This window comes from Rhinolophus sinicus, chromosome 3 (genome assembly GCF_057876585.1).
Source record: "Rhinolophus sinicus isolate RSI-liver-muscle chromosome 3, RSI-T2T, whole genome shotgun sequence".
Lineage (NCBI taxonomy): Eukaryota > Metazoa > Chordata > Mammalia > Chiroptera > Rhinolophidae > Rhinolophus > Rhinolophus sinicus.
This window is the reverse complement of record NC_142503.1, coordinates 92,904,879-92,928,103: the sequence shown is the minus strand read 5'-3', so window position 1 is coordinate 92,928,103 and position 23,225 is coordinate 92,904,879. Positions and strand designations below refer to the sequence as shown.

Here is a 23,225-nt window from a genome sequence, read left to right as displayed (position 1 = left end):
CCTGAGCAGAATTCATCCCACACAATGTTAAGGCGGCAGTTTACTTTTGCACCTTAAAAGTGGAAAAGGGCATACCCATAGCCTAAGACCCCAGATTTCATGCAGACACTTGGCCTTCTGGATAAATTACAGTATTGACCACCTTGGCATTTCTGTTTGATCATTCACAGGGACAAGACAGTGTACAGAGGGTGGTCATATTTAAGGAGAGCAAACTAGAGTTTCTCTACAGAAAATGCAATAGCAGTTGTATGCTTCAGGAAATGGCCTGTCTTGAAGACATATTCCCAGAGGTGCAGAGCTTAAGTGGACTCAATGGACCCCAGAATATAAATGTAGGCTTTTCATTGGAACCCAGACCTCAAAACCACTTTGGTCAGTTATCACCACTACTCTCCATTTCCAGGTTGAAATATTTATTTGAAAAATTGAAAACACAGATGCAATGTATTATACAAAGAAAGGTCTTAATACCATAATAAAAGTATTGTTGGAAGGGAACAAAAGCCAGTGGCTACCTGCCCTGGGAAGGTAGGCACTCAGTGAAAAATGAAATTCATTTATAGGAACTATTCTAATGGAAAATTGGGGGAAAGGTTAAAAACAGAGAAGCCCAGCCCCATCTCTCAAACCTCAGTGTGAAAGAGTTATAAGTTTGAGACAATTGCGTTATCACCAAGATTTACCTGAACCCCCTCAGTGTGTCCATGTGAGTAGTAATCAGCTTAATTTAGGGCCTTCAAACCTGAGGTAGTTGAGGGTCACCCGAAAGACATGTCTGGAAATTAACTACTCTCAGAATCGGACCCAACGGCATCTAACAAATTGTTTTGCGTTGCGTTGGCTCCTGGGGTGAAAGGCTGAGCCACTACTGTGGGTTGCTGATCCTGATTTGGTCTGGACCTGGGAGACAAGGACTTGAGCAGCAGACAGCTGGCCGGTTTGCTGTGTTGATGGCCGGCAGGCCCCGGCGGTGGTGTTCTCTGCTACAGGCATTGCAGTCTCTGGAGGACCGAGGGTGGTGGCGAGAGGGCAATGCCAGGATTGAAGGCTTTCATTGGCAGGAGGGAGTCCCAGAGACTTGGAAAGGTGTAGAAGGTAGCAAGAACTTGACCAGTCGTTGAAGACCAGCGTAAATGGAGCCAGTGGACCCCTCTAGACTAAGGAGCTGGCAGGTGAGCACTTCCCAGGTATAAGCTCAGAGGCCAAAGCACATGAACCTGCCTGAGCGACATGCACCTGTGACCCCCGGGGTACCTGGTGTGTGACTCAGCAGCTCAGACACTTCCAAGCTCTGGACAATGTTGGTTCTCCCAGCCACAGCGCTGGGGACGCCTATTTAGGTGGGATCCTAGAGATCAATCTCAATTATAATCTAATTGAAACTCCTTGCTCAGACACAAAATAACCCCACAGAGGTCTTTTCTTCTATTTTTTTCCATATTATGTACACACATATCCTTATTCTAAAGGTATTAGAGCACCGTATTACAAAATTAAATAACGGATGCAGCTGTATTTCAACTCATTATTTTGTTGCTGTCCCTTCTCTGCGTGACCCATTTACATTGACCCATGGGACCCCAGTCACTAATGATGCTCAGTGACTAATTTAAAAGGCTGTGAGGTTCGTTTTTAGCCTTAGGATGTGATTCCTGTTTTAAGGTATTTCACACGCTGTTTTTAGAAGAGCCAAGGTAGGACAATTTGATTTTGGCTGCAGAATGGACTAGCTTCTAATTGAGCAATGATCAAATTATCTGATAGGCTTTGCCTTGTGTGAGACCCATCGAGCCTGTGCTCCTGTTTAAGTGCTTTCTTCACAGCTTTATTACTGGATAAGCCCATGGAAGTTTTAAAAGTGACTGTGGCTTCTTTTTAGAGGGAGTGTTATTCAAAAAGTCTTAATCTGATCCAATACACTAGGTATTTTCCCCCACTGGTAATTTGGAGCACAACTGCTTCAATTGCCGAGATGCTAGAAGCAAGGACAAGCCACCTTTGGAAATGCCGACCCTTCGCTGAGAACACGCTGATTGGGCTTAATTGGCACAAATGGGCCGGGGACGCCACACACAACTCCTTCTGAACCTCGGACGGAAAAACGCTGAGCACAAAGAACCATTAAACATGAGAGCGCTCAGCATCTAGTGCTGGGCCCTCTTTAGCCCAGTGTGGTGGTCACATGTCTGAGTCTCAAAATCGGAGCTAATGAGACAGTTTTTCGAGTGCCCTGCTTAGAAAATGCAGAGAGATGGAGTTGGGTGGGGGGCAGGGGGCGGGGTGCGAGGGTGGTGATTAGGAAGGAGGGGGCTTGATTCACAGTGATCAAATAGGAACCTCACAACCTGTCACATAGCCACACTTAGCAAAGTTCTTTTGGGACAGGTCCTGGCAAGTGCTTATTGGCTACTACCTATGAGTTGCTACAGATAGGAAGACACTGTTTGTCCAAGATCGAAAGGTCACTTAAACGCTGGGGTCCGTCTGGAGGGGAAGTGCTGTCAGGCTGCCCGTTTCTATGAGGCTGTTAATGCGTCCTCTGTCCTCATCCTGTCTGCAGGTAGCGCGGGCCCGGGATGTGTGGCTGGAAGGCGTCAGAGACAGTGGTCCCCCTTTTTCGTTTCCCCTGACCCGGATGCTCTGAGGAACCTTGTTTGCTTTGTGATCCAAGCCAGCAACAGATCGGGACGGCATCTTGGCCTTATTTCGGATTTTTGAAGACCGATGTCTAGGGCAGCGATGCAAGCCTTGCCATAGTCACACCAGAATCCTGATTGCGTCAAGCGTCTTTTTGCAGGCTGCTGCTGCTCAACGGAGGTTAGTAATAAATATTAAAGGTACCAAACTAAGCACAGGGTTCTTTCCTCTGGGGAGCAAGTTTGCCTGATCTTCTGGGTCAATTAGGTAGAACATGGAACTATCTTCTTCAGATTCAAGAGGATACCAAGGCAGGCAGACGTTTGGTGAAAGAAATTGGAAACCCCTCTCACACTCCCTCTTAGGGCCTTGCCTGGGTCTGGAGGGAGATGCCAAGGAAAATTCATTCTGGGGGAAGAGGTGTGGCTACTCTCAACAGCTCCATTCAAGCATTTTTTTCAGCCTGGTCACAAGGAGTTCCCAAGAAGGTGTCTCCTGAAGACCTGGCCATGCGCACCCCTCCTTTCCCTCTTCCTGTGGCCCCTCACTTGGGAAGGTGGGCAGAGGCTTTCAGCTGGGCTCCAGCTTTAGGAAGGAAAGGCACTCGCTCCACTTCTGCCTTTGGAGGAAAGCTGTGGCTCAGTAGCTCCGCCCGAGCCCGGGGAGAGGCCTTGGCTGACCCACACTTTCAGCATGGAGGCTGGCGGGGAGCACCAAGATGAAGCCTGAGCAGCACCGTTGCTGTTAAGTGCTGTGGTCAGGGGTCCCCAAGAGCTCGGAGCTTCAGGGGTGTTCCCTTTGGGAGAGTTGGCTATTTGAGTGAAACTTGAGAAAAGAAAACCAAAAACCCAACCAACCACTATAAGAAGCAGTGGGAATCCATGGAACTGCCAAGAGCGGGGGGGCATTGCCTTGGCATTGTCAGCCAGGACACTCCCGCTGTTCTTCTGACTCTGCACAAACTCAGGGTAGTGTCCTGGTTTGGAATTCACCAGCCCTCTGATGCTCACAAGTTTGTGCAAATGATGAAACTGAAAAGACTGAGAAGAAAACAGAAAAGAAAATGCATAAGCTCTTCCCTCTCCAGGCTCTCAGCCACAGCAACCACAGCCCCTCGGACAAGGACACCGATTGTTTGGGGGTAAAACAGCAGGCAGGACTAGAAAGGAGGTCCTCTCTGTGGGGGTGGCCCTGTGCCCCGTCCTCTCTGGACACCAGGGAGGCGGGGAAAGAACACAGATCACGGGTTCCAACACAAAGGCTGTCACTGTGGAAGGAGTCTTTGAAAGGCCACGCAGATCCTCAGCACTGGACAATGGGAGTGGCTGCCACTGCGACTCCAAGGGTTTGCTTTGTGGCTGGGGGTGACACACACATAGATGGGCAACAAAGATTTACACTCTGATGTGTGGGGCGCCGGTGGGGCTTTATTCTTTGTCAGTCACCGCTTCTTGCAGTGCAGGTGGAGCTGCTTCTGTTCCTACAAGACAATAACCAATTTGTTTCATAGCCCTTCGTGCATGCACGCATTATTAGTTAACCAACAAAAGCTGCCACCATGGTGGGCTCTACAGTACATTATGATAATAACCTCACTGGGATAACCTGTCATTGGTTCTCAGGGCCAGTCAACTGGAACAGAATGGGCAGTCTTGGTTGTGATCAAATTGGCCACTTTGGAAATGCAGAAAAGCAGCACTCACAGAGTCTGAGCACCCAAGAGTCTCTGGGCTCGTGGACCCAACCTTCCTCATCCCACGCCGTTTCTACCTCCTGACCCTTCCTGTCTTTTGGCCATTGCAGCCCATCGCTGGCTTTAGACAGTCAGAACCTTGTAATTCACTTGCCCCTGTCTGCCGGACCTTCACTGCCCACCATTCATTCACTATTCAGCTTTAGGCTGGCCAGAGACTAAACTCCTGGCGAGCAACCCAGGCTAACAGGCTGGAAGGGCATGGTGGTGAGTGAGCAGTCCACTGGTCAACATTAAGATGTTGAAAAATGACAACAAAAGCTTTCCATTTACCACAGTTTATCCCAGTTTGGGGCTTATAGCTTATTTACAACTGAAAACATGCTCTGTGAGTACAGCAGAGGAGGAAGTCACTGACCCATGGGTTCCTCGTTCTGTTGTATTCGAGGGGAAGGCCCTCATCGCACAGCATGCCCCCTTCACTGAGGGCCAACACGGGTCCTCAGAGAGGCTTACCTTCTTCCCAGCCCTCAGCAACACCTGCAAGCTCGTAGTGCTTTTTCCGAAGCTCTCCCAGTTTTTGACGCTCCTTCTGCAGTTCATTTTCTAGCTCCAGCACCCTAACCTGAGGGGAAAGTGGAATTTTCTCTTGAGCAGTGATTTGAGAACTATCTTATTTTGACTTAATGCCTTTTTCTCTGTGCTTCAGTTCTCTTCTTCCGTATCATTCATCCTGTTTCCATAGCTTACCCAGTTCTCAATTTCAATCTCGCCTCTGCTCTAATTTCTCCATCCTCTCATTCATCCATCTAGTCCATCTATCTTATATTTCCTCACTGGGACCCTCTATTGGAAAGGAATGATGCTTTACGGTCCAAATGCCTGAATGGGACTTGGGCTTATCTTATGTTCCTCTGATAAATCACCAGCCAAAAGAAACCTCTAATGTTTGGCGTATCTGTATGGTGTGTTCCAATCTAGTCACAACCCTTCAGTCCAGGCAGGAGCCGACCGTGACGGTTCTGGCATCTCTGAGGGGCTGGTGCAACTCAGGGTTATCACTGTACAGGCACAGTCTCACTAAGGAGAGGTTGCATCTTGGCTACCCCTACTCCTCATTCATTTTAGTTATTTTATTTGTTAACTCAGGAAATATTTGCTGAACACCCATCATGTTCCTTGAGCTCTGTTAAAAGTCCTGGAAACACAGTGGTACACAGACAGACAAGGTCCCTGCTTATCTTATAGGGGGAAGAGACAAGCTAATGAACAAGATCAGATTATAAAATGACATAAGATGATGGGATAAAGACTAAGTAAGGGTGACCAAAAAAGGCTACTTTCAGGAAGGAACTTTGGAGCTGAAACCTAAATGGCTGTAAGAGACCAGCTGTTCAGAGATCTGGGGAAGAATATTCCAGGCAGGGGAAGTAGCCTCTCAGGTAGGAATGAGCCTGAAGTGCTGGGAGAACAGACAGAATCCCATGTGGTTCATATGTGAGAGTGGGGAGGGTCATGAGACGAGGTTAAAGAAACAGGCAAAGATCATTTTACCCAGGGCCCACGGGCTGGGGTTGGGAGTTTGGATATTACTCGGGAGTACAAGGAGAAGCCATTGGAAGATCTTAAGCAGGGAAGTGACATGTTGTCACTTACGTTTTTAAAATATGTAAAGAATGAACGAACTATAGAGGGGCAAGAGCAGAAATAACTATACCCAGTTAGGTGGTTCCTTTTTTTGTTTTTAAACTTTTTATTATGGGGAATGTAAAACATACACAGAATAACAGAGACTGATACAGTGAACCCCACCGTGTGCCTTTCACCTATTTCCACCATCTATCAACTCATGGCCAGACTTGTCTCAGCAACACTCTGTCCTGTTCTTCCTCCACCACCACCCGCCCGGCCCGGCCCCAGGATTAATTTAAAACACAGACTCACATACATTATAGTTAAGATGCCTTTGCAGTAGCTCAGGAGAGACACAATGGTGGCTTAGACTAGGTTAGGGATATGGACAAAAGTGGGAAGATTCATTAAGGCTGTGGTTTGGAGATTTCAGGTGGATGAGGCTTGCTAGTGGGTTGGATGTAAAGGGTGAGGGAAAGAGAGGAACTGAGGATGACTGTTAGGTTTGGGGCTCAACGCCCAGGTCGATGGTGGTTGTGCCTTTACCAAGATCAAGAAAACCAGGGGAGGGACCAATTTGTGTAAGAGGGAAACCAAGTGACCCGTTTTGGACATATTAAGTTGGAGACATTTATTGAGCATCAAATGGAGATATCAAGTAGGCAGTTAGACAAGTATAGGGCGCAAGGAGAAGATCTAGGCTGAGGAGAAGAATTGGTACTTATCAGCATAGAGATAGTAGTATGCAAAGCCCAAAGGGACTGGATGAGACCACTAAGCAAGACAGTGTAGACAGAGGACACTCAGGTCCGAACTCAGTTCTTTCCGGGTTTACACAGAAATTTGGCCACATGACTTTTCCTAAAGATGCTAAATGACCCATCCATAGGCTTTAACAGTCTCAGCCTGGACTTTACCCCAAGACTGACGACCAGTAATTTTAGAACAAGGATGTCAGGGTTTTTTCAGGATCCCACGGATTCCTACTTTGCATGGCATTACTTCATAGAACAACTGAGAGAAATGGCGTTGCCTTTGATGGGTTAACAGTGAGTTGATTTTTTCCAAAAATATAGGTCATATACAAATAACTCATATCATAAATTAAAAAAAATTGTCTATAGTTAAGATTACTAAATGCACTTTATGGTTGGCTAGAAGGCTCCCGACAACATTTAGAGGGACCGCAGCCCAAGACTAGTGGGCAAGAGTTAAGAGTCTCATCTTTACTAATCACTGCCACTATTCCTTCCAGCATCATTTACACTCATTCTTGGGCTAAAAGGTACATCTGAGTTCCTTTCCCACCAAGTCTGTCTCTTACTGGCTTCTCACGATAGGAATAATATTTGGGGTCAATGTCATAAGCAGTAGAAACTGTCTAGACTTCGAGAGGGAGGTCCTACCTGGGAATCCATCTCTTGGCGTTTGATCTGGGTCAGTGTCATGCTTGAGAAGTCCATGTTGTCTGCAAGGTTGGAAATGAGAAGATCTTGTCAAATAATACCCCTGGCTGACTCTCGCCTGAGGTGTCGCTGAAACCAACTTTGCTGAAATGCTTGGTTTGTCATTTACCAACACACGGTTGCACAGAGGGAGGGATGGAGAGGAAGGACGATGCTGTGACAAGGGAACCAGGATCAGAACTCCCGCCCTTCTACCCCCGGATGACCAGGACTGCAGAGGCATTTCTTTGAATTCAGAGAAATGGCTAAACGGAACATCTCCCTAATGGTGTGTCACTATAACAATATAAACAGCATGCTTATGTGATATCCCGTCTTAGGAGAAAATAAGTATGAGTGTAAAAAGATGAAAAGTAAGAGAGAATTTGAAAACAGAGCTGTGGGAAATTGGGATCATGGAGAAGAATGTAAAGAACAGCTAAATAGGATGATAAGAAAAGTATTGCTTCTAAAAGGCTACCTGTCTCCTCAATCTGTGATTTGCCGGAAGTGGTTGAGGCCACGACCGCAGCGGTGGCCTGGTTCACCCCACGAGAGGCCTGCTGCAGCTGGGCCAGGTTTGGGCTGTCCTTATCAGCTTTCACCTGCCAGGGCCAAGCAGATGTGGGTTCATAAAATGCAGAGTGGCAGCAAGGACTGACTCAAAGAGTTGGTCTGGTGGCTCTTGACAAATATATGTGATCCACTGTGGTCACCAATTCGACTTCTCAAAAATCATTGCCTGTGGGGTCAATTCTTGGTGTACCTCTGATATAAAAATATTATTCCTGGTTTATTTGCTTGGTGGCCTCAAACTCTAGCTTCATCAGTTACTTTGATGAAGTGCTGCAGTTGTGGAAACCAATTTGGGACAATAAATAAGGACAAAAGAACACTCCTTGGGGGATTATAAAACTCAGGGAGGATTTTGGTGACAAGCTTCGCATTAGGGTTAGTTGGGCCAATGGTTCAAATCTGAAGACTCTTCAGGAGAGGCAGACACTGGTTGAAAGCTCTGGTCAAGCCAGGTGACCATCGGACTGTGCCAACGCATTCCTTCTTTGAGTGCTCCTGGAATGCCGTAATTGCTAATCAGAGGTCGGCACGGCTGGGACCCTCAGAGGCCACTTGTAACTAAGTGAGGAGAGCCCAGAAGAGCGCATGTGGCAAGCTGGGTAGAGGGCTCCTCGCTGACAGATGAAAGGCTTTTAGAGGAGGGTGGTATGGGACTCTTGAGAGGCAGAATTTTCATTTGGGACCCAACCCCACTAGACCCTGGATAAATCATGTTTCTGGGGCCAGCTCCATGGTCCAAGTATCTCTAACCTCGCCAGGCCTTCAGAGTCTCGGGAGTCCAACAAGGGTCCTACCTTGGATGCAGCCACAAGTTGGGCTGTGCTAGCAGCAATTTCATGGGAACACACCATTAGCTCCTCAAACTTCCCTCTGCCTTGTACCACCAGATCGGCTGCGTCACTGACAGTTAGGAAAGGAGAAGATGGATACCGTGACTGTCATTCACAGCTGTAACCCCTGTGCTCTCTCCTCTAGACCACCCCCATCACCCTGACAGCCAGGGAGCACAGCCTGCCTGCCCCTGTGCTACCCCAGGAGACCCAGGCTCCCTTCTAAACTTTCAGTCCTATTTACTTCCTTATCAACAGTGTATTTCTAGGGGGGCAGGATTTTTCCTCCCTTAGTTACTCTCTGGGGTGGATCAATGGAATGGGAGTGGGGTGAGGAGTGTGGGGACTGACAGACACTTACACCATGACAGTAGCTCCCCAGCCCACAGCTTTGGAGGCTGAGATGAGTCCTTCCGTCCATCGAGAATTCTTGGCATAAAACTCTTTAGGGGATGCTGTGCCCTAGAGAAGTGAGAAATAATAATAACTACCTTTTATTGAGAGCCTATTATGTGCCAGGTGCTTTTATATACATTACCCCATATAGTTTTCACAGTAACTCTGAAAGGCAAGCCTTATTATTCCCATTTTACAGATAAGAAAACTGAGATTCTGAGAGGCAAAAATACTTTCCACAAGGTCATGCAGGAAAATGAAGCAAATCCTAGGCTTTTCTGACTCTAAAACTCATAGCATTACATTTCTACATTGTGCCTGTCTGTGTGTGTGTGTGTGTATTTTATATATGTATTTATGAATAATTTATGATCTCAGGGGAGTCTAGCTGTTCTTCATGATTTGCCCAAAGAGGAGAGTATCAATGAATAATTTTTAAAAATTATTTCTACTTGGATTTAAAAATGCATTTGTGCTTTGCAAGTGTCCAATAGTCAGAATCTGCAGATACTCTGTGCTCTGTTCCTCTTTCTATTTTGGGGACCAAAAACATCACCTCTCTGACATAAAGCACCATCAACCAAATCAGATACTGTTTCGTGCTTTATGTGATTGTTTCCAGGCTCATGAATCCTCCCTAGAACTTTGTCAGCGATGCGGGGAAAAAACAAGATGGCAATAATGCCAGCAAAGGAGAAAATCACAGTAACCCTGTCAACATGAGACTAAGGCAGAGTCTGTCTGAATCACGGTGAGTTGACTACTGTTGGAAAGAGACAAAGCAGAGTCCAGTGTGAAAAGTCAGCACCAGGTTCTTCTGATTTGCCCGTTTTTCCAAAGCCCTCACGTACTTCTCCAAGGGCCCAGACTTGCAATGCACACTGGGCTTCCACAGCAGGTTCTGCTGGGGTGAATAAGCCTGTAGCTGGAAGTTCTGGCTGGCCGCTCTCTGGGGACCTGGCAGTGTTCCAGCTTCTTCCCCTGGCATCGGCTGACCTCCACAGAAGTGGCAGCTGCGCCCTCAGATGGACACGCAGGGTGAGACGGCAGCACACATAGATTTCACTGAATGTGGATGAGGGTATCAAATACACTTAGCCTCTCAGTGAGCTGGGAATCGTAACTGACATCTGTTCTTCCTGCCCACGGGCCCTCACCCACGCGTACCCGGCCACTCTCCACGATCTCTTTCTGGAGGTCCTTTGAGGCCACAATCAAGACCTGAATAGCTTGCATTAGGCTGGTACACGAACCGAGAATCCTGCAAAAAAAGATTATAAAAGATGAGGGACAAAGAACAAAGATCAACAACAATGAAGAGGATACTTATTTCATTCCTGAACACAGGCACACTTGGAACGGGAAAGAAGGCAGGGAATGCTCTGAGGCTGAAGCCCTGAAGGAACGGTAGGTGAGTGAGGCGGCCTGACTGTGGATCCCCTTCATGAGGCACAGCTAAGTGAGGCTTCTTGGGGGTTCTTTCCCCTGTAATGCAAGTGATGCTATCAGCATCATTAATACTGTTATTGACTCAACCCTTCCCTGGGGCTGTAATGTTTTATTCTAATGAGTATAATCCACTGCAGGCAAGATTGTTCCTGATCACCGAGGTGCCACCAGCTGCTCAGACTGACCTTTCGTTCACCTCCAATTTGACTCCCGTGTCTCCTGCTCGGGATTTGCTGAGCATTTCCTGTGAAGAAGAAGCAGGACTTCTCAGAATGTACGGCTACTGAGAACCCACTGGTGTCCTACCACACTTTGGGTCCAATATCCAAATCTACAAGAGCCCATTCGCATCCTTGCAAGAAGCAGGAAAGAATCCAGACTTCCGCTCTATTCCGTGGGGAGCAATTACAGCAGGCTGGCACTGCTGCTGTGACAGTCTGGCACCCAGGCTGATGTGCAGAGCTGAAAGCTATGGCACTGTGCCAACAGGGGCGGCTGCTACCAGGTCCAGAGGCAGGTCCTCACAACAAGACAGGCTGCCTATTTTCCACCAAAGGAGCAACAGGCAACCTGTCCAATGGTGCCCACCCAGCTTTTCCCTGACGCAAGCATTGCCATTGATTTACTGAATGCCTGGCACTGGGAGAGATGTGCATTATGTCATTTAACTCCTACGACATCCCTCTGAGGTAGGGACTTTTATTATCTCCACCAGATGAAAACGGAACCTGAAGCTTAGCGAGGCTAATATAACTTATTGGAAGTCATGCATTTAGTAAGGAGTCAGTCAATCTGGACCTTGAATGCAGGATGGCCTGACGCCCGAGTATTTGTGATCCTAGAGGAAACTGCTCACCTTCTCTTGGTGAGAACTTCATTTTCTAGCCCTCAGAGATCCTGGGGAGTTCGGGGTTTGGTTTATTTTTACAGGGGCCTCGGAGGCCTTCGTGAACGACTGAGATACATCCAATAGGAAATGTGGCCAAAGGGCAGCTGCTAGAGCATCACTTGAGGACATTTCCATACCTCGATTCTGGCTGTAGCAGTTTCAATGGCAGCTGAAGTGGCAGCCATCTCCTTGTCCACGAGGTCCCCTAACTCCTCCTGTTTGATGTCCAGGCCTCTGGGCAGGAGCTCCTGAGAAGAGCATCACAAAGGCTGAAATGACCCTTTGACCCTTTGACCAGACCTCTAGTCTCCTGTGGCAGACACGTAACCCTCGCGCGACAGCAGAAGGCAGGCGGGCCCCACCACGTCAGGCATTTCTGTAAGCCCTGGAGGGGCGTCCCCCAGAGGCCTTGTCTGGCACTCTCTACACTGTGACCTCTGGAACCCATGCTCTACTCTCTACCCTCACTCAGAACCCTTCCAGAAGGCCACCCCTGCTTAACCCCACAAAGCCCTTCAGTTGTGGCTGCTTGGACCCTAACCCCACAGTTGCACAGTGTTGATTGTATCTGTTGCTTGGGATGTGTTTTAAAAACCTCTTCAAATGTAGATAATGTCTTCCAACCACACAACCTGCCTCTTATTTAACTTTGCTCCCACAGCAATCATGAGGCAGTTACTACTCCCGCTGTACAGAGGGGAAGCCAAAGCTCAAAGTTCACTGAGAGTTACACTGCTAAGAAATGGTACAGCAGGGATTGGAACTCAGGTCTGATGGCCCATGATTGTTTCTAAACATATGTGTTATATACATACAAGTATAGAAAATAGTTTACTAACATGGTTTAAAAGAATAAGAACAATGACCCATGTTATTCACCACCCAACTTAATAGCTTAAGAAACATTATTCGTATCTTCGAAATCTCCTTTGTATCGTGTCCTGATCCCATCTCCCATCCTCCCTACACCAAGATGAACACAGAATTCAGAAGAATGCTTACATCATCTTTTTTTAAACTCCATATGACTGCATCCTTAAACAATGTTAAATTTTCACATTTTGGTCTTTATTAAAAAGAATCATACTGTACGTATTTTTCGATGACTTGCTTTTTCACTCAGCATTCTGTGTGTGAGATCCATCCTATAACCTAGTAATTTGATTCCTAGATATATACCTGAGAGAAACTCTTGCACATGTGCATCAGGAAATGTGTATAAGAATGATCGTAGTGGCACATTCATTCATAATAGCCCCCAATTGGAAATAACCCAAATGTCATCAACAAGAGAATACATATAAAAATTAAGCAATATTCACACAATAGAGCAGCAAAAATGAATGTACCCGCATGGATGAATCTCATACACAGAATGTTGGAAAAAGCCAAGTTGTAGAAGAAAAGTCTTTTTAACACATAGAACTAATAATATGTTACATGCGGGGTCAGAGGTGAGGGGAATAGTATATCTATTATCTTCTTCTGGAACTCTGATTAAACATTCTACATATAACCTCTATATTCCAACATATAGAATCTGTGCCGTATTCTGTGTAATTCCTTCAGTTCTGTCATCCAGTTCACTAATTCTTTCTTTAGCTTTGTTTTAATCTACTGTTGAATCTGCATATTTTAAAGTTTTTACTTTCAATGACTATGTTTTTCGTTTCTAAAAGTTCTGTGCTTCTTTTTCAAATATATCTTGTTACTTCTGAAGATATCTTATTCTTCGATCACATTCTTAATGCCTTTTAAAAAGCTCTTTAACATGTCAAGCATAGCTATTGTGAACTTATATCCCTTGGAACTTTATCTATGAAACTTCTTTAAGGTTTAGATTCAAAGTACAGTATACCTCGGTTTTCAAACGTCTCCACTGACGAACATTTTGGTTTACGAACGCTGTAACTTTTATGGATCTATGGTATCATTAGATAGTAAAATTCATGCTAAAATTGCAGTTTTAGGGGTTGATTTTAAAGGTCTGGAACGGATTAATCCATTTTGCATTACTTTCTATAGGGAAACTGTCTCTCGGTTTTCGAACGTTTCAAAACTCAAACAGTCTTCCCGAACGGATTACATTCGAAAAGTGTGGTACCACTTTATATTCCTTCAGAGACAACTGGGACGTGCTTCTGCCAGATACCTGGGCCCCTAACCACCTGAATACTTTAAGCTTCATTTTGTTTGGGGAGTTTTTAGGCCACACAGATAGTATGAGATTTGAATTTGAATCCACGGAAAGGTAGCTTGTGGTTAGGAATTCTCTAGGCAGCTGTGTTTTCTGTCTCAACTTGTCAAGTTTGAAACAAGATCGCCCCTGTAGAGTAGGCTTTTCTCCCATTCACTCAAGGTGTGGCCCTTTGGTCTTCCGCTTTGGGGAGGAAGGCTCTCCATTCCAATATTTTCTCCTACTTGGACCCAGGTTTTGTTACTTTTTCTCCTCTGTATGTGTAGCCCATTAAAATCCAAGCTCTAGGCCACCAGAGATGGACAAACACTGGCTCTGGTATCCTTTTGGTTTCTGAGTCTGAGAATTTCCTTAGTTCAGATTTAATTAAAAAAAAATTTTTTCCCCCAAATTTTATTCAGCATTTTCCATGTCTGGTTCTTGGAAGAGTCTCTAAACATCTAGTGAGTCCTATTGCCAGGAAGGAAACTTGCCCATCATCTTTCTATCACATGTGGCTTTGCTTTCATGAACTTTTTCTCCTCCTGGTGTCCTACATGCTTTGCATGACCATCCTGAGTTCTCAGTGCTGAACTATACTGGGGAGGATGTTCTATCTCCAACAAAAGGCAGGTTGTGGTAATACTGCCTAGGCCACCAGCACCAATTTACTAACACCAGATAGCACCATGGTTACATCACCCTAAAGAAAGAGAGGTTAGCAATTCACCATTGTCCATAGCCTTCCTTTATCCAGACATAAAGGATATTGCCTACTTCTCCCCAGTATGAACCTTTCTTGCCCATCTGATCCATCTTTTTATCTGTTTTCTCTCTCTCTGTGCATATTCAATTAATTAAACATTTGCTGGGTGTTAACTACCTGCCAGATATTACTCCAGGGACAGGGGATACAATATGAAGAAGGTATGGGCTGTACTTTTGAGGACTCGTCGGGCGGAAATACACAGGTAACAGACACATTACAGTGCTAAAGGAAGTGGGCGACAGGAGCCCAGAAAGGTGAGGAAGGGCCAGATTGTGAAGGTCCTTGTAGGTCATGTTACATAACATGCTTTTTGTTATCAAACAAGAGGGAATCATAATCAGATCTCTGTTTTGGGAAGACAGCAGAGGAAAGAGGCCGAGGCAGAGAAACAAATCAGAAAGCTGTCTTAAGAGTTCAAATGAGAGTTGATGTGAATCTGAACCCTGGCCCTTGTCTCCTTCTTCTCTGAACTTATCACCACACATGTTAGGAATTAATAAGTGCTGCCTTGTACTGTACTCTTAAAATAGATCTCCATTACAGTGCTCATCACACTGCATAAAAACGGTTGCTTTATTTTTCTTTCCCATAGAGACCACGTCTTGTCTCTCTATATAATAACTATACCTAGCATAATTCCCAGTATATAGAACATATTCACTGTATCATCACTGAATGAATAAATATATTGTTATCTCCATTTTAGGTGTTCCCTGCCCAACCACATAAAAATCCTTGAAAACAGGGAAACTGTGTTTACTCTTCTTTGCCATCGCCTAGCACAGTGCCATCCACACAGCAGATTCTCAATTAATAGCCAATGAATTAAATGCAACGAGAAAGTTGTTTGGGAGGGGGGTGTCAGATTTTTCAGCTCTCACTTTCTAGAATCCAGTTTAAAGAAAGAACTGGCTCAGAACATCCCTGAATCCCTGGCAATGACCAGCACTCACACCAAGAACAATAACTTTCCCCAATGACAATACTCGAATACCTCGCCGATGGCTGATATCTTGCTGAGGCAGTTCCTCATGTCTGCGCTGTTGACATTCTCAAGGGTCCCTTCTTCCTCCAGGAAAGCCAGATAGATGAGGGTTTCCTTGCCATACTGCTTGCAGGCCTCGGTCAGTGCTGGAGATGCGAGGCAAGAGACTTTGAAAGGCCCTCTGCTCCCCTGCTTTCCTGACCGGCCCCTCACCCCTGGTACTCACTGTCAGCAGGCTCCGGCAGGGCTCTAAGGCAGGTGGTGCTACCGTGAAAGATGGTGTCACTGGTCAGGTGGGCAAGGAGGGTTACTGAGTGCAGAAGCCCACTGATATCTGCCAGGAGTTGAAAGGAAAGCTGCTCAGTCCTGCTTGAGGGCTATCATTTTCATACCTCGTCCCGCCCTGCTTTACGAGTTGTACACACTCCTTTCTTGGGGCCGAGGAATCCGTCATTATTTCTACATTCAAGCATTTCTGAACCTTGCCTAGATGTCACTAGTGACAGACCCTATCCTTTGCTTTTCTTACCTTCTGGACAGGCCAGATACTGGCTCCAGCATTTTTCCAGTTGCTCAATGCAGCTGGAAACGGACTTAACCGTGGAGAGAAGGTGATCTGTGAGAGGGAACACAAAGCAAAGTCAAAGCCAGAGCTGTCGCAACTTGCTTCACCCCTGTTAGTTAAGCCACTCGATGGATGAGCCTACCTAGTGCGTGGCCCCAGCCCTGCAGGAGCTGCCCTCAGATGGGGGAAGGGAGGAAAGAGCACTGGTTACACTGGTATGTGATTCTCTTGCTGGAGCTTCAAAAGCTGGGCTTCTGAACCCATCTGGTTCTTAGCCAAGAACCGGGGCAACCACACTGCCAGCCTAGATTCTGCATCTCATTTCTCATTACTGCCCATGGTAGCAAATCCAGGCTTTCCTGCTAAGCCTTTCAAGGCCGTTGGACTCTCATGAATCTTGAGCCCAGACCCTTGACTCCCATTCGGCTACTCTATGCTCATGTTCTGCACACAGCACTCAGTCCCACAGCCGGGCTTCTGTGCACAGGTCCGTGGAAAGCGGAGTTAGTCACACGGCCTCGGTGTGGCTCCTGGCTCTACCGGCTGTGATCTCAGGCCATCTGTGCCGGCTTCCTCGTCTGCAAACAGAGGAATAATGGGCCCACCGCTGGCGTCACCGTGAGGACTCGCTGGGCCTAGGCATGGAAAGCACTTGGGACAGTGCTTGGCACACAGCAAGTACTCAGTAAACGTCGGCTGTTTTTATTAGTACTCCCCACTTTTCTTCCTCTCCATTTCCTTCAAAAGTCAGCTCATTGCGTCTTCTCAGAATCCACCCACTGCAGCCCCATTTCCGGGCCTTCCCTCAGTACATTAGGTACCAGCACGCTCCTTCATTTGTAACTGTTGTGCTTCCTCACAGATGGGTTCCTTGCTGAATAAGATATAATTAGTCCTTGCCGTATACGTCACCACATGGAGACTTTTCTATATTTGATACTAAAAATCAACTGTCAGCTGTTTCCCGTCTGCCTTATCCTTCAGTGGAACCTCTCATTTGCCATCCTGTCTCCTTTGCTTGACAATGAGCTATAATGACGCCTGCTCATGGCTACGGCCATGACTTCACAAAGCCCCTGGGCCTGGATGCTCTCCCACTTACTATGTACAAAGGCGCTCTCCTCTCATCCAGAGGGCTTCTGACTCGGACCACTGCTCTACCTTAGGACTCTGTTTATACCTGTGACCATGGGGATTTTCATTGTTTCTGCCCCTCCGTGCTTCGCAATACCTCTGTCTAGCCTTGAAGCTCATGAGCAACCAACGCTTGATCCAGACCACATTTTTCTCCTTAGAGACACAGGTCTGTCTGTTCCTCCTCCGACTGACCTTTAGAATTGTTATCAAGGCTCTGCTCCCAGGGGGCGTTTCACCAGTGTGATCCATGAAGAAAGCAGGAATCATACCTGGGGGCTTTAGAAAATACTACGGCCCAGGCCCTATGCCAAGAAGCTTCCGGTTGAACTGATCCTGGCGTGGGCCCAGACATCCCAGGCGGTTCTGACACGCAGCCAGGTGGAGAGTCCCTGAGTGCAGTGTCACATGGGACTTAAGGCAATAGGTAGCATCCACCTGTAAGGACTTGGCACCTGCGAGCCGGAGGAGTACCTGCTGAGCCGGCACAGCTGATGAGAGTGGGCTCCTCGAGCTGCCTCAGCGCCTCTCGTATCACCTGCTCTGCAGCCGTCCTCGACTCCACCAGAAGCTTTTTTCGTTGGTTCTTTGCGAGCTGGCACATAGATTCCTAGAAATGGTCCAGGGAGGTGAGAGTCTGCCACAGACCCCATAGCAGCCAGTGAGCAACATCCACCTGTGACACAGCTAGCATTCCGGGCCTCTCAGCTCAAGTTGTCGTTTTGTCCACAGGTGTTTGTCACTGAGCACAGGAGGCTATGGGGATGAACCACTGCAACCCATTCTCCAATCTTCGGGAGAGAGTGCATCCCTTTTTCACACAATAAAGAGAGAGCTTTGCTTTCCCTCATCTGCTCTGTAGGTGACACGAGGCATGTTGGTGTTAGAGGCTGTGCGGACAGAGCACATTCACAGGCTAGAGGCCCCAAACCCCTTTCACAGCCCCCCGCCACCATGAATGCACCACTGAGGCCCAGGGCTGTGAGGTCAGTTGGACTTGGTCAGCCCAAGCGGCTGTCCATTACTTACCTGTGTGCTGGACAGTTTGAGCTGGGTCTGTTCTAGCTGTTCCTGAAGAGCAGAGTATTCCTCCTCTCGACGGGCCATGGCATTCACCAAGCTGCCCTGCTCCTTCTCCAGTGCGGCGATCTGGCTCACCCATTTTTCTTCTGACTGTAATCGCGTGGGAAGAGCGAGTTGCTGGGAGGAATTAAACTATCTTCTTCCCGTAAATCCAAACCCACCAGCAGCCCACAAGAAGCAGAAGGTGATGTCTCCTTAACCTGCCACTTTCATTCCCAGAGTATACACTGATCAAAGGTAGGACCAGGTTGGCCATATGCCGGATGGTGACAGACGCTCGGTGACAGCGAGATGAAGCCAGAAAGGAGAAGAATGAGGAAGAGAAAGAAAGGCGGTATTGCTCACCTGGGCAGAAGTTTCCAGGCTGCCTTGGACAATCTGGAGTTCCTGCTTGCTGGTGGCAAGTTCTTGCTTTAAGTTCTCTAGTACTTCTGTCTGTTCTTGAGTCTGAAAGAGAAGAAAAACAGGAGCACATTGATCTAGTGGTTACAAGGAATAAACGTAAAAAATCCTTGAGCTATAGATTTGTGTACTCTTTTGTATGCAAATTTTACTTCAGCAAAAAAGGGTAGTGGGGGCGAGGGAAGGAGGTAAGAACCCAGAATGCACCCAGAATTTTTCTTCTGGGTAAGTGGAATGAATGTCAAGGGAGGTATTTTAGGGACATTTCCTGACTGTCACGCTTAAACCCATAATACTCATTAACGTAGTACTTTAATTGAGGCATCCCAACACCTGGTACATCGCTGAATCTCGCCATCAGGAAACAATTCCCCTTCTTTGATTTTTTTTCTGAGTGGTGTTTTTCAAAGGGCGAGTTGTGACACATTAGTAAAAATTCACAGCTAACATTTAAAACAAAATGAAACAGCGAAAAAAATATCCAAAAGCATTCATATAGTAAAGATAAGTATTGCTTTATGAAACTTTTATTTCCATGAGATAGATGTGTTTTCTATTCTGGGTCACAGTCAAGTGTGAAAGCTACTACTCGAAGTGGAAGGGATTCAGTTTTATCCACCTGACATCACTTACTCCAACCTGACCTGCCTGCCAACCCCACCTCAGCTCATGGGTGTTCCCCCAGCTACAAGTCCTTGTAAACGCTCGGTCCTCTCTGAAATCCATGTGCTTTCACTTCTTCAAATTCCCCTCGAGGTTCGCCTCGGAAAACCTTTGCTGATGAAGCTCACTCAGCTTGGGTCCCTTCATCACTTCTAACCCCTTGTGCATCGGTCACCATGTCCTGTTCTATATGGCCTCTCGTAGCTCCCTCACAGGGCTCCAACCCACAGAGCTGCCTGTGGTGAAGACGACAAGGTCTTTCGATCAAGGCCCACGTCCAACTCAGATGGACCCCTCCGTCATTTCCCGCATACGTCTCCCTCCCACTCACCTTCCGCTGGGCCTGCTCACTTATGCGCTGGAAAGAATCCTCCAGTTCTTTTTTCTCTCGTTCCAAATCCACCTGAGCTTGTCTGGCCACAGACACCTGCTTGGTCACCTCTGCATTCTGTAAGGGAAGAACAGTGTCTTGAAGCAGCTTATCTCAGACTTAAAGGACATCCTCCTTCTAGAACAAATGACAGCATTCTGACCACGAGTGCCATAGGGTTTGCACAGAGAAATCACTTTCCTACCCAGAGGGAAGCGAGAAGGATGCTGTCATCTGCAGATACCAACCCTCAAGTATTTCTAAAAGTAATAAAGATGGGGGCTAATGCAAATGGACCTGGCATCTAAGGTGGAGCTCAAGATACGGGAGGCAGGGGAGCCTGAAAAGCTGAGGTTCCCAAGAGATGGCAGTGACCCACTAGAGACTGGTGGGGGCACCGGACCTGGAGAAGCCACGAGGCCCGAGCTGCTCCCTCCCATGCGGTACAGGACCTGTGCGTGGTGAGAGGGGGTTGAGAGTCCTACCTTCCGCAGCAGGCCAGCGTGGTTCTGCACCAGCTCACTGTACTTCTCCTTCAGCTTGCTGTACCGCTGCTCATTGGCCTGGGCTTTCCCTGGATGGTCAAGGACCAGGTGAGGAGCCCACCTGGCTGGGACCCTCCACCCGCCTTCCAAAAAGCCAGAGTCCCTAGAAGACCCCCTTTTCCCTTCATAAATACATACACCTCTTCTCCCTTAAAAATCCTACTTAAACTCCTTGGGGAAGTCTTCTTTGAAAAAGAACTCACCTGGCTCAGGTCACTACACTGACTCATGCCTCCTGAGCATTTATTTACATGCACGGCATTTACTTTAGCAGTGTGTTTGGCTGTAAGTTAAATTATTTCTTGGGCTAGCTCTTTCAGAGATCCACTCCTCGGGGCAGGCATGGCACCTCTGTAGTCCCCATCGCCATGTTCTCAGCAGGGCCTCACAGGGGCGCTCTCCCTGCCGGACTCCCAGCCGCCCTCTGACTGGTGGCATGAGGGGGCATTCCTGACAGCTCCTCTGGACAGATGCAAGGCTGGGGCTCGGCCACCCAGCCTCCTCCTCCATCCTGATCGCGCCAAGCCCCACCCTCACCCCACCCTTGCCAGCCTCTCACGTTCTATCTCCGTGAGGCTCCGCTGTGCCTTCTCCGTGTCCTCTCGCTTCTTCTTGAGCTCGTCCAGCTCCGCCCGCAGGAACTCACCGTCATCGGCTGCCTGCTGGCGCAGGTGCTGCTGCTCGGCCAGCTCGGCCTCCAGCTCGTTGATGCGGCCCTTCAGCTGCAGCACCGCCCGTTGGCTCTGTGGGAGGGGCTCAGGTAACCCGGCCGATCGCCATACGTACCGCAAAGGGTCGGGTGTGCTGGGTCGGGCAGCACGTCCTAGCATGTTTCCAGCACCGACCAAATAAACATCTAGGTTTTCCTAACAAGCCCATTCCCAAGGCCTCATGAGAGTGGGGCCTTCTGGTCATGACAAGCCACCCAAACAGCAACACCTGGGGAGGACGGCAGGGGTATTCTGGTCCTGTGAGAGAGGCCTGGTAACAGTGATGGACCAGCTGGAATCAGAAAGGAGACGATGTTCGCCTGTTGCAGTGAGTGAAAAGCCCTGAGTCTGAGGGGCCGGCGTATTTGCAGCACCAGACCCTGCAAACAGCCATCAGAGTTACAAATCAAACCTTCTTATTGCCATGTTGGAATAGGTCTTCACCACGGTTTCATGACCAGTTGGTGATCATGCTTATCTCCAAGGGACATTATCACAGGGACAGTGGAGCTTGGCTTCAATGACATTCTCAAAGCAAATACAATGGGAATGCATTACGATCACGACCACAGGAAGACCAGATCCCTCTGGCTTTGGCATTTCTACTAACTAACCCCCCTTAAGATGTGGTCCAACAAGGATGTCTGTGAAGCAAATTTCATATTAAAATCTGTCCTGTTATGGTGAAGCCCAGAAGCAGATCAGAGCCCATTCCTACCTCAGTCTTCAGGTTTTCCAGCTGTGCCTTCAGCGCACTGATCTCTCGGTACAATTGATCAATTAAGTGATCCCTGGGAAGAGAAGGACAAGTTTGCTTCCACTGTGCTTCCTTTTAAATGCAAGCTAGGACATCAGGGTGGAAGTTAAAAGCTGGTGTTAATCTGGGGACAGTTCTTTGAAATTCCACAAATTATACCCTAAGGCCATCAATGTTACCGGATACTAATCTAACAACCACGGGTCCACAGTTATCTCAGCATCATTTGATTTTCCTTTGGGATTAAAGGGCCAGTATTTGAGGGTCAAAACATGGAAGAAGCCCAAGCATCCTTAAGAATTCCTCTGGTTAGGTGTGGCGAGTCCGATCATGGCTTAGCTTAGTTTCTCCTCCACCTGCATTAACCCAGCGTGGACTCACTTCTCGTCCTTGTTCACACCATTTTGACTGTTGAAATTGAAGGGATCACTGCTGAATGAGCTGCCGAAGATGTCATCAAACTTGTTGTCAAATAAATTCTGTGGTGACCAAAGAGGATTAGAACAAAGTTAGAGATCCAGAGAATTCTGGGTGACGGTGAAATGAGTGACACGCAAGAACGGACCCTTTCTTAATTTGTCTCAAATCCATTTATGTTCCCTCCTAGGGACCACGGGGCAGGGTGCTCAGTCTAGCTTACAGGTTAGGTTAGAAGGTGGCCAAACCTGGTTAGAACCAATGAGGCTTGGCTCGAGCGTCTCCTGTCCTCTCCTCCACACTTGGGGGTAACGGGAAGGGCCAAGTTTCTCTCCCAAGTGGTCCTCACCTGCTGGGAGGCATCCATATCCATGAGGTCATCCTTCTCTAAGACTGGCTCACTGTCAGGAGACGAGGCCTCGGCTGGGATGACCACCACAGGGCTGATGTGTTCTGACAGGGCAGAGGCTCGGAGGAAGTTGGGTGGGTTCTAAAGAGGGTAGACACATCCTCAAACTGTGTCACTCTCACCAGTCCTGCCAGCCTCTAAGAGCGCACCCTGGACTCACAGCCCCCAGGGTGTGAACGGGCACACTTACCTCTGGTAGCTGAGGGATCTGAATCAGCCGCTTGAAGTACTGAAGGTTGCTGGAGCGGTAGAACAGATCTTTCAACCTAGGAATGGAGAAGGGCCTGAGGGGCTGGGGGCCTTCACTAGCCCCGGGGAGGGGACAGTGCCACCGCCAGCTTTCCTCCTACCTGCCCAGCCCAAAGGCACAGGCTGTCAAGGAGATGGCCTCCATGGTGCTGGGATTCAATTATGATGCTACAGAGAAAGAGTATTTATAGCCAGTGCTCACTTATCTGGGGTGAGGAAAGAGTAATTCAAACTACAAAATTCTTCAGAAGTGTAGCTGACCCCAAAACTAATTTCTAACTCAGTGAGAATATATGTGAATGCTTGGCAGATGTATTTTCCTAGGAATGTTTGGCTTAGGGTAACATTAAAATAGATTTACGTTCCCTGAGGCTAAACCAACTAACCACAGGAAAAGGGAAGGGAATTTAATGACTAAGGTAGATCTCATTTTAATTAATT

At 47.5% G+C, this 23,225-nt stretch overlaps 1 protein-coding gene across 8 annotated transcripts in view; it reads right to left on the bottom strand.

The window, feature by feature from the left end:
* Positions 1-399: 399 nt before the first annotated feature.
* Positions 400-23,225, bottom strand: part of HIP1 (huntingtin interacting protein 1) — a 143,005-nt gene continuing 120,179 nt past the window's right edge. For 4 of the 8 annotated variants that reach the window (XM_074328414.2, XM_074328416.2, XM_074328418.2 and 1 more), the window contains exons 10-31: positions 22,726-22,801; positions 22,476-22,616; positions 22,091-22,188; positions 21,671-21,743; positions 20,802-20,985; positions 20,183-20,271; positions 19,659-19,775; positions 18,608-18,709; positions 18,209-18,352; positions 17,654-17,789; positions 16,010-16,096; positions 15,707-15,814; positions 15,490-15,647; positions 11,688-11,798; positions 10,847-10,905; positions 10,380-10,473; positions 9,178-9,278; positions 8,781-8,886; positions 7,892-8,015; positions 7,372-7,433; positions 4,850-4,958; positions 400-4,120 (exon numbers count right to left, since the gene is read on the bottom strand). In XM_074328414.2, coding sequence (XP_074184515.2) covers positions 4,068-4,120; positions 4,850-4,958; positions 7,372-7,433; positions 7,892-8,015; positions 8,781-8,886; positions 9,178-9,278; positions 10,380-10,473; positions 10,847-10,905; positions 11,688-11,798; positions 15,490-15,647; positions 15,707-15,814; positions 16,010-16,096; positions 17,654-17,789; positions 18,209-18,352; positions 18,608-18,709; positions 19,659-19,775; positions 20,183-20,271; positions 20,802-20,985; positions 21,671-21,743; positions 22,091-22,188; positions 22,476-22,616; positions 22,726-22,801 — 2,332 coding nt within the window. In that variant the 3' untranslated portion in view covers positions 400-4,067. The remainder of the gene's footprint in view (positions 4,121-4,849; positions 4,959-7,371; positions 7,434-7,891; positions 8,016-8,780; positions 8,887-9,177; positions 9,279-10,379; positions 10,474-10,846; positions 10,906-11,687; positions 11,799-15,489; positions 15,648-15,706; positions 15,815-16,009; positions 16,097-17,653; positions 17,790-18,208; positions 18,353-18,607; positions 18,710-19,658; positions 19,776-20,182; positions 20,272-20,801; positions 20,986-21,670; positions 21,744-22,090; positions 22,189-22,475; positions 22,617-22,725; positions 22,802-23,225) is intronic. The other 4 variants (XM_019754952.3, XM_019754954.3, XM_074328415.2 and 1 more) reach the window with 3 other exon arrangements.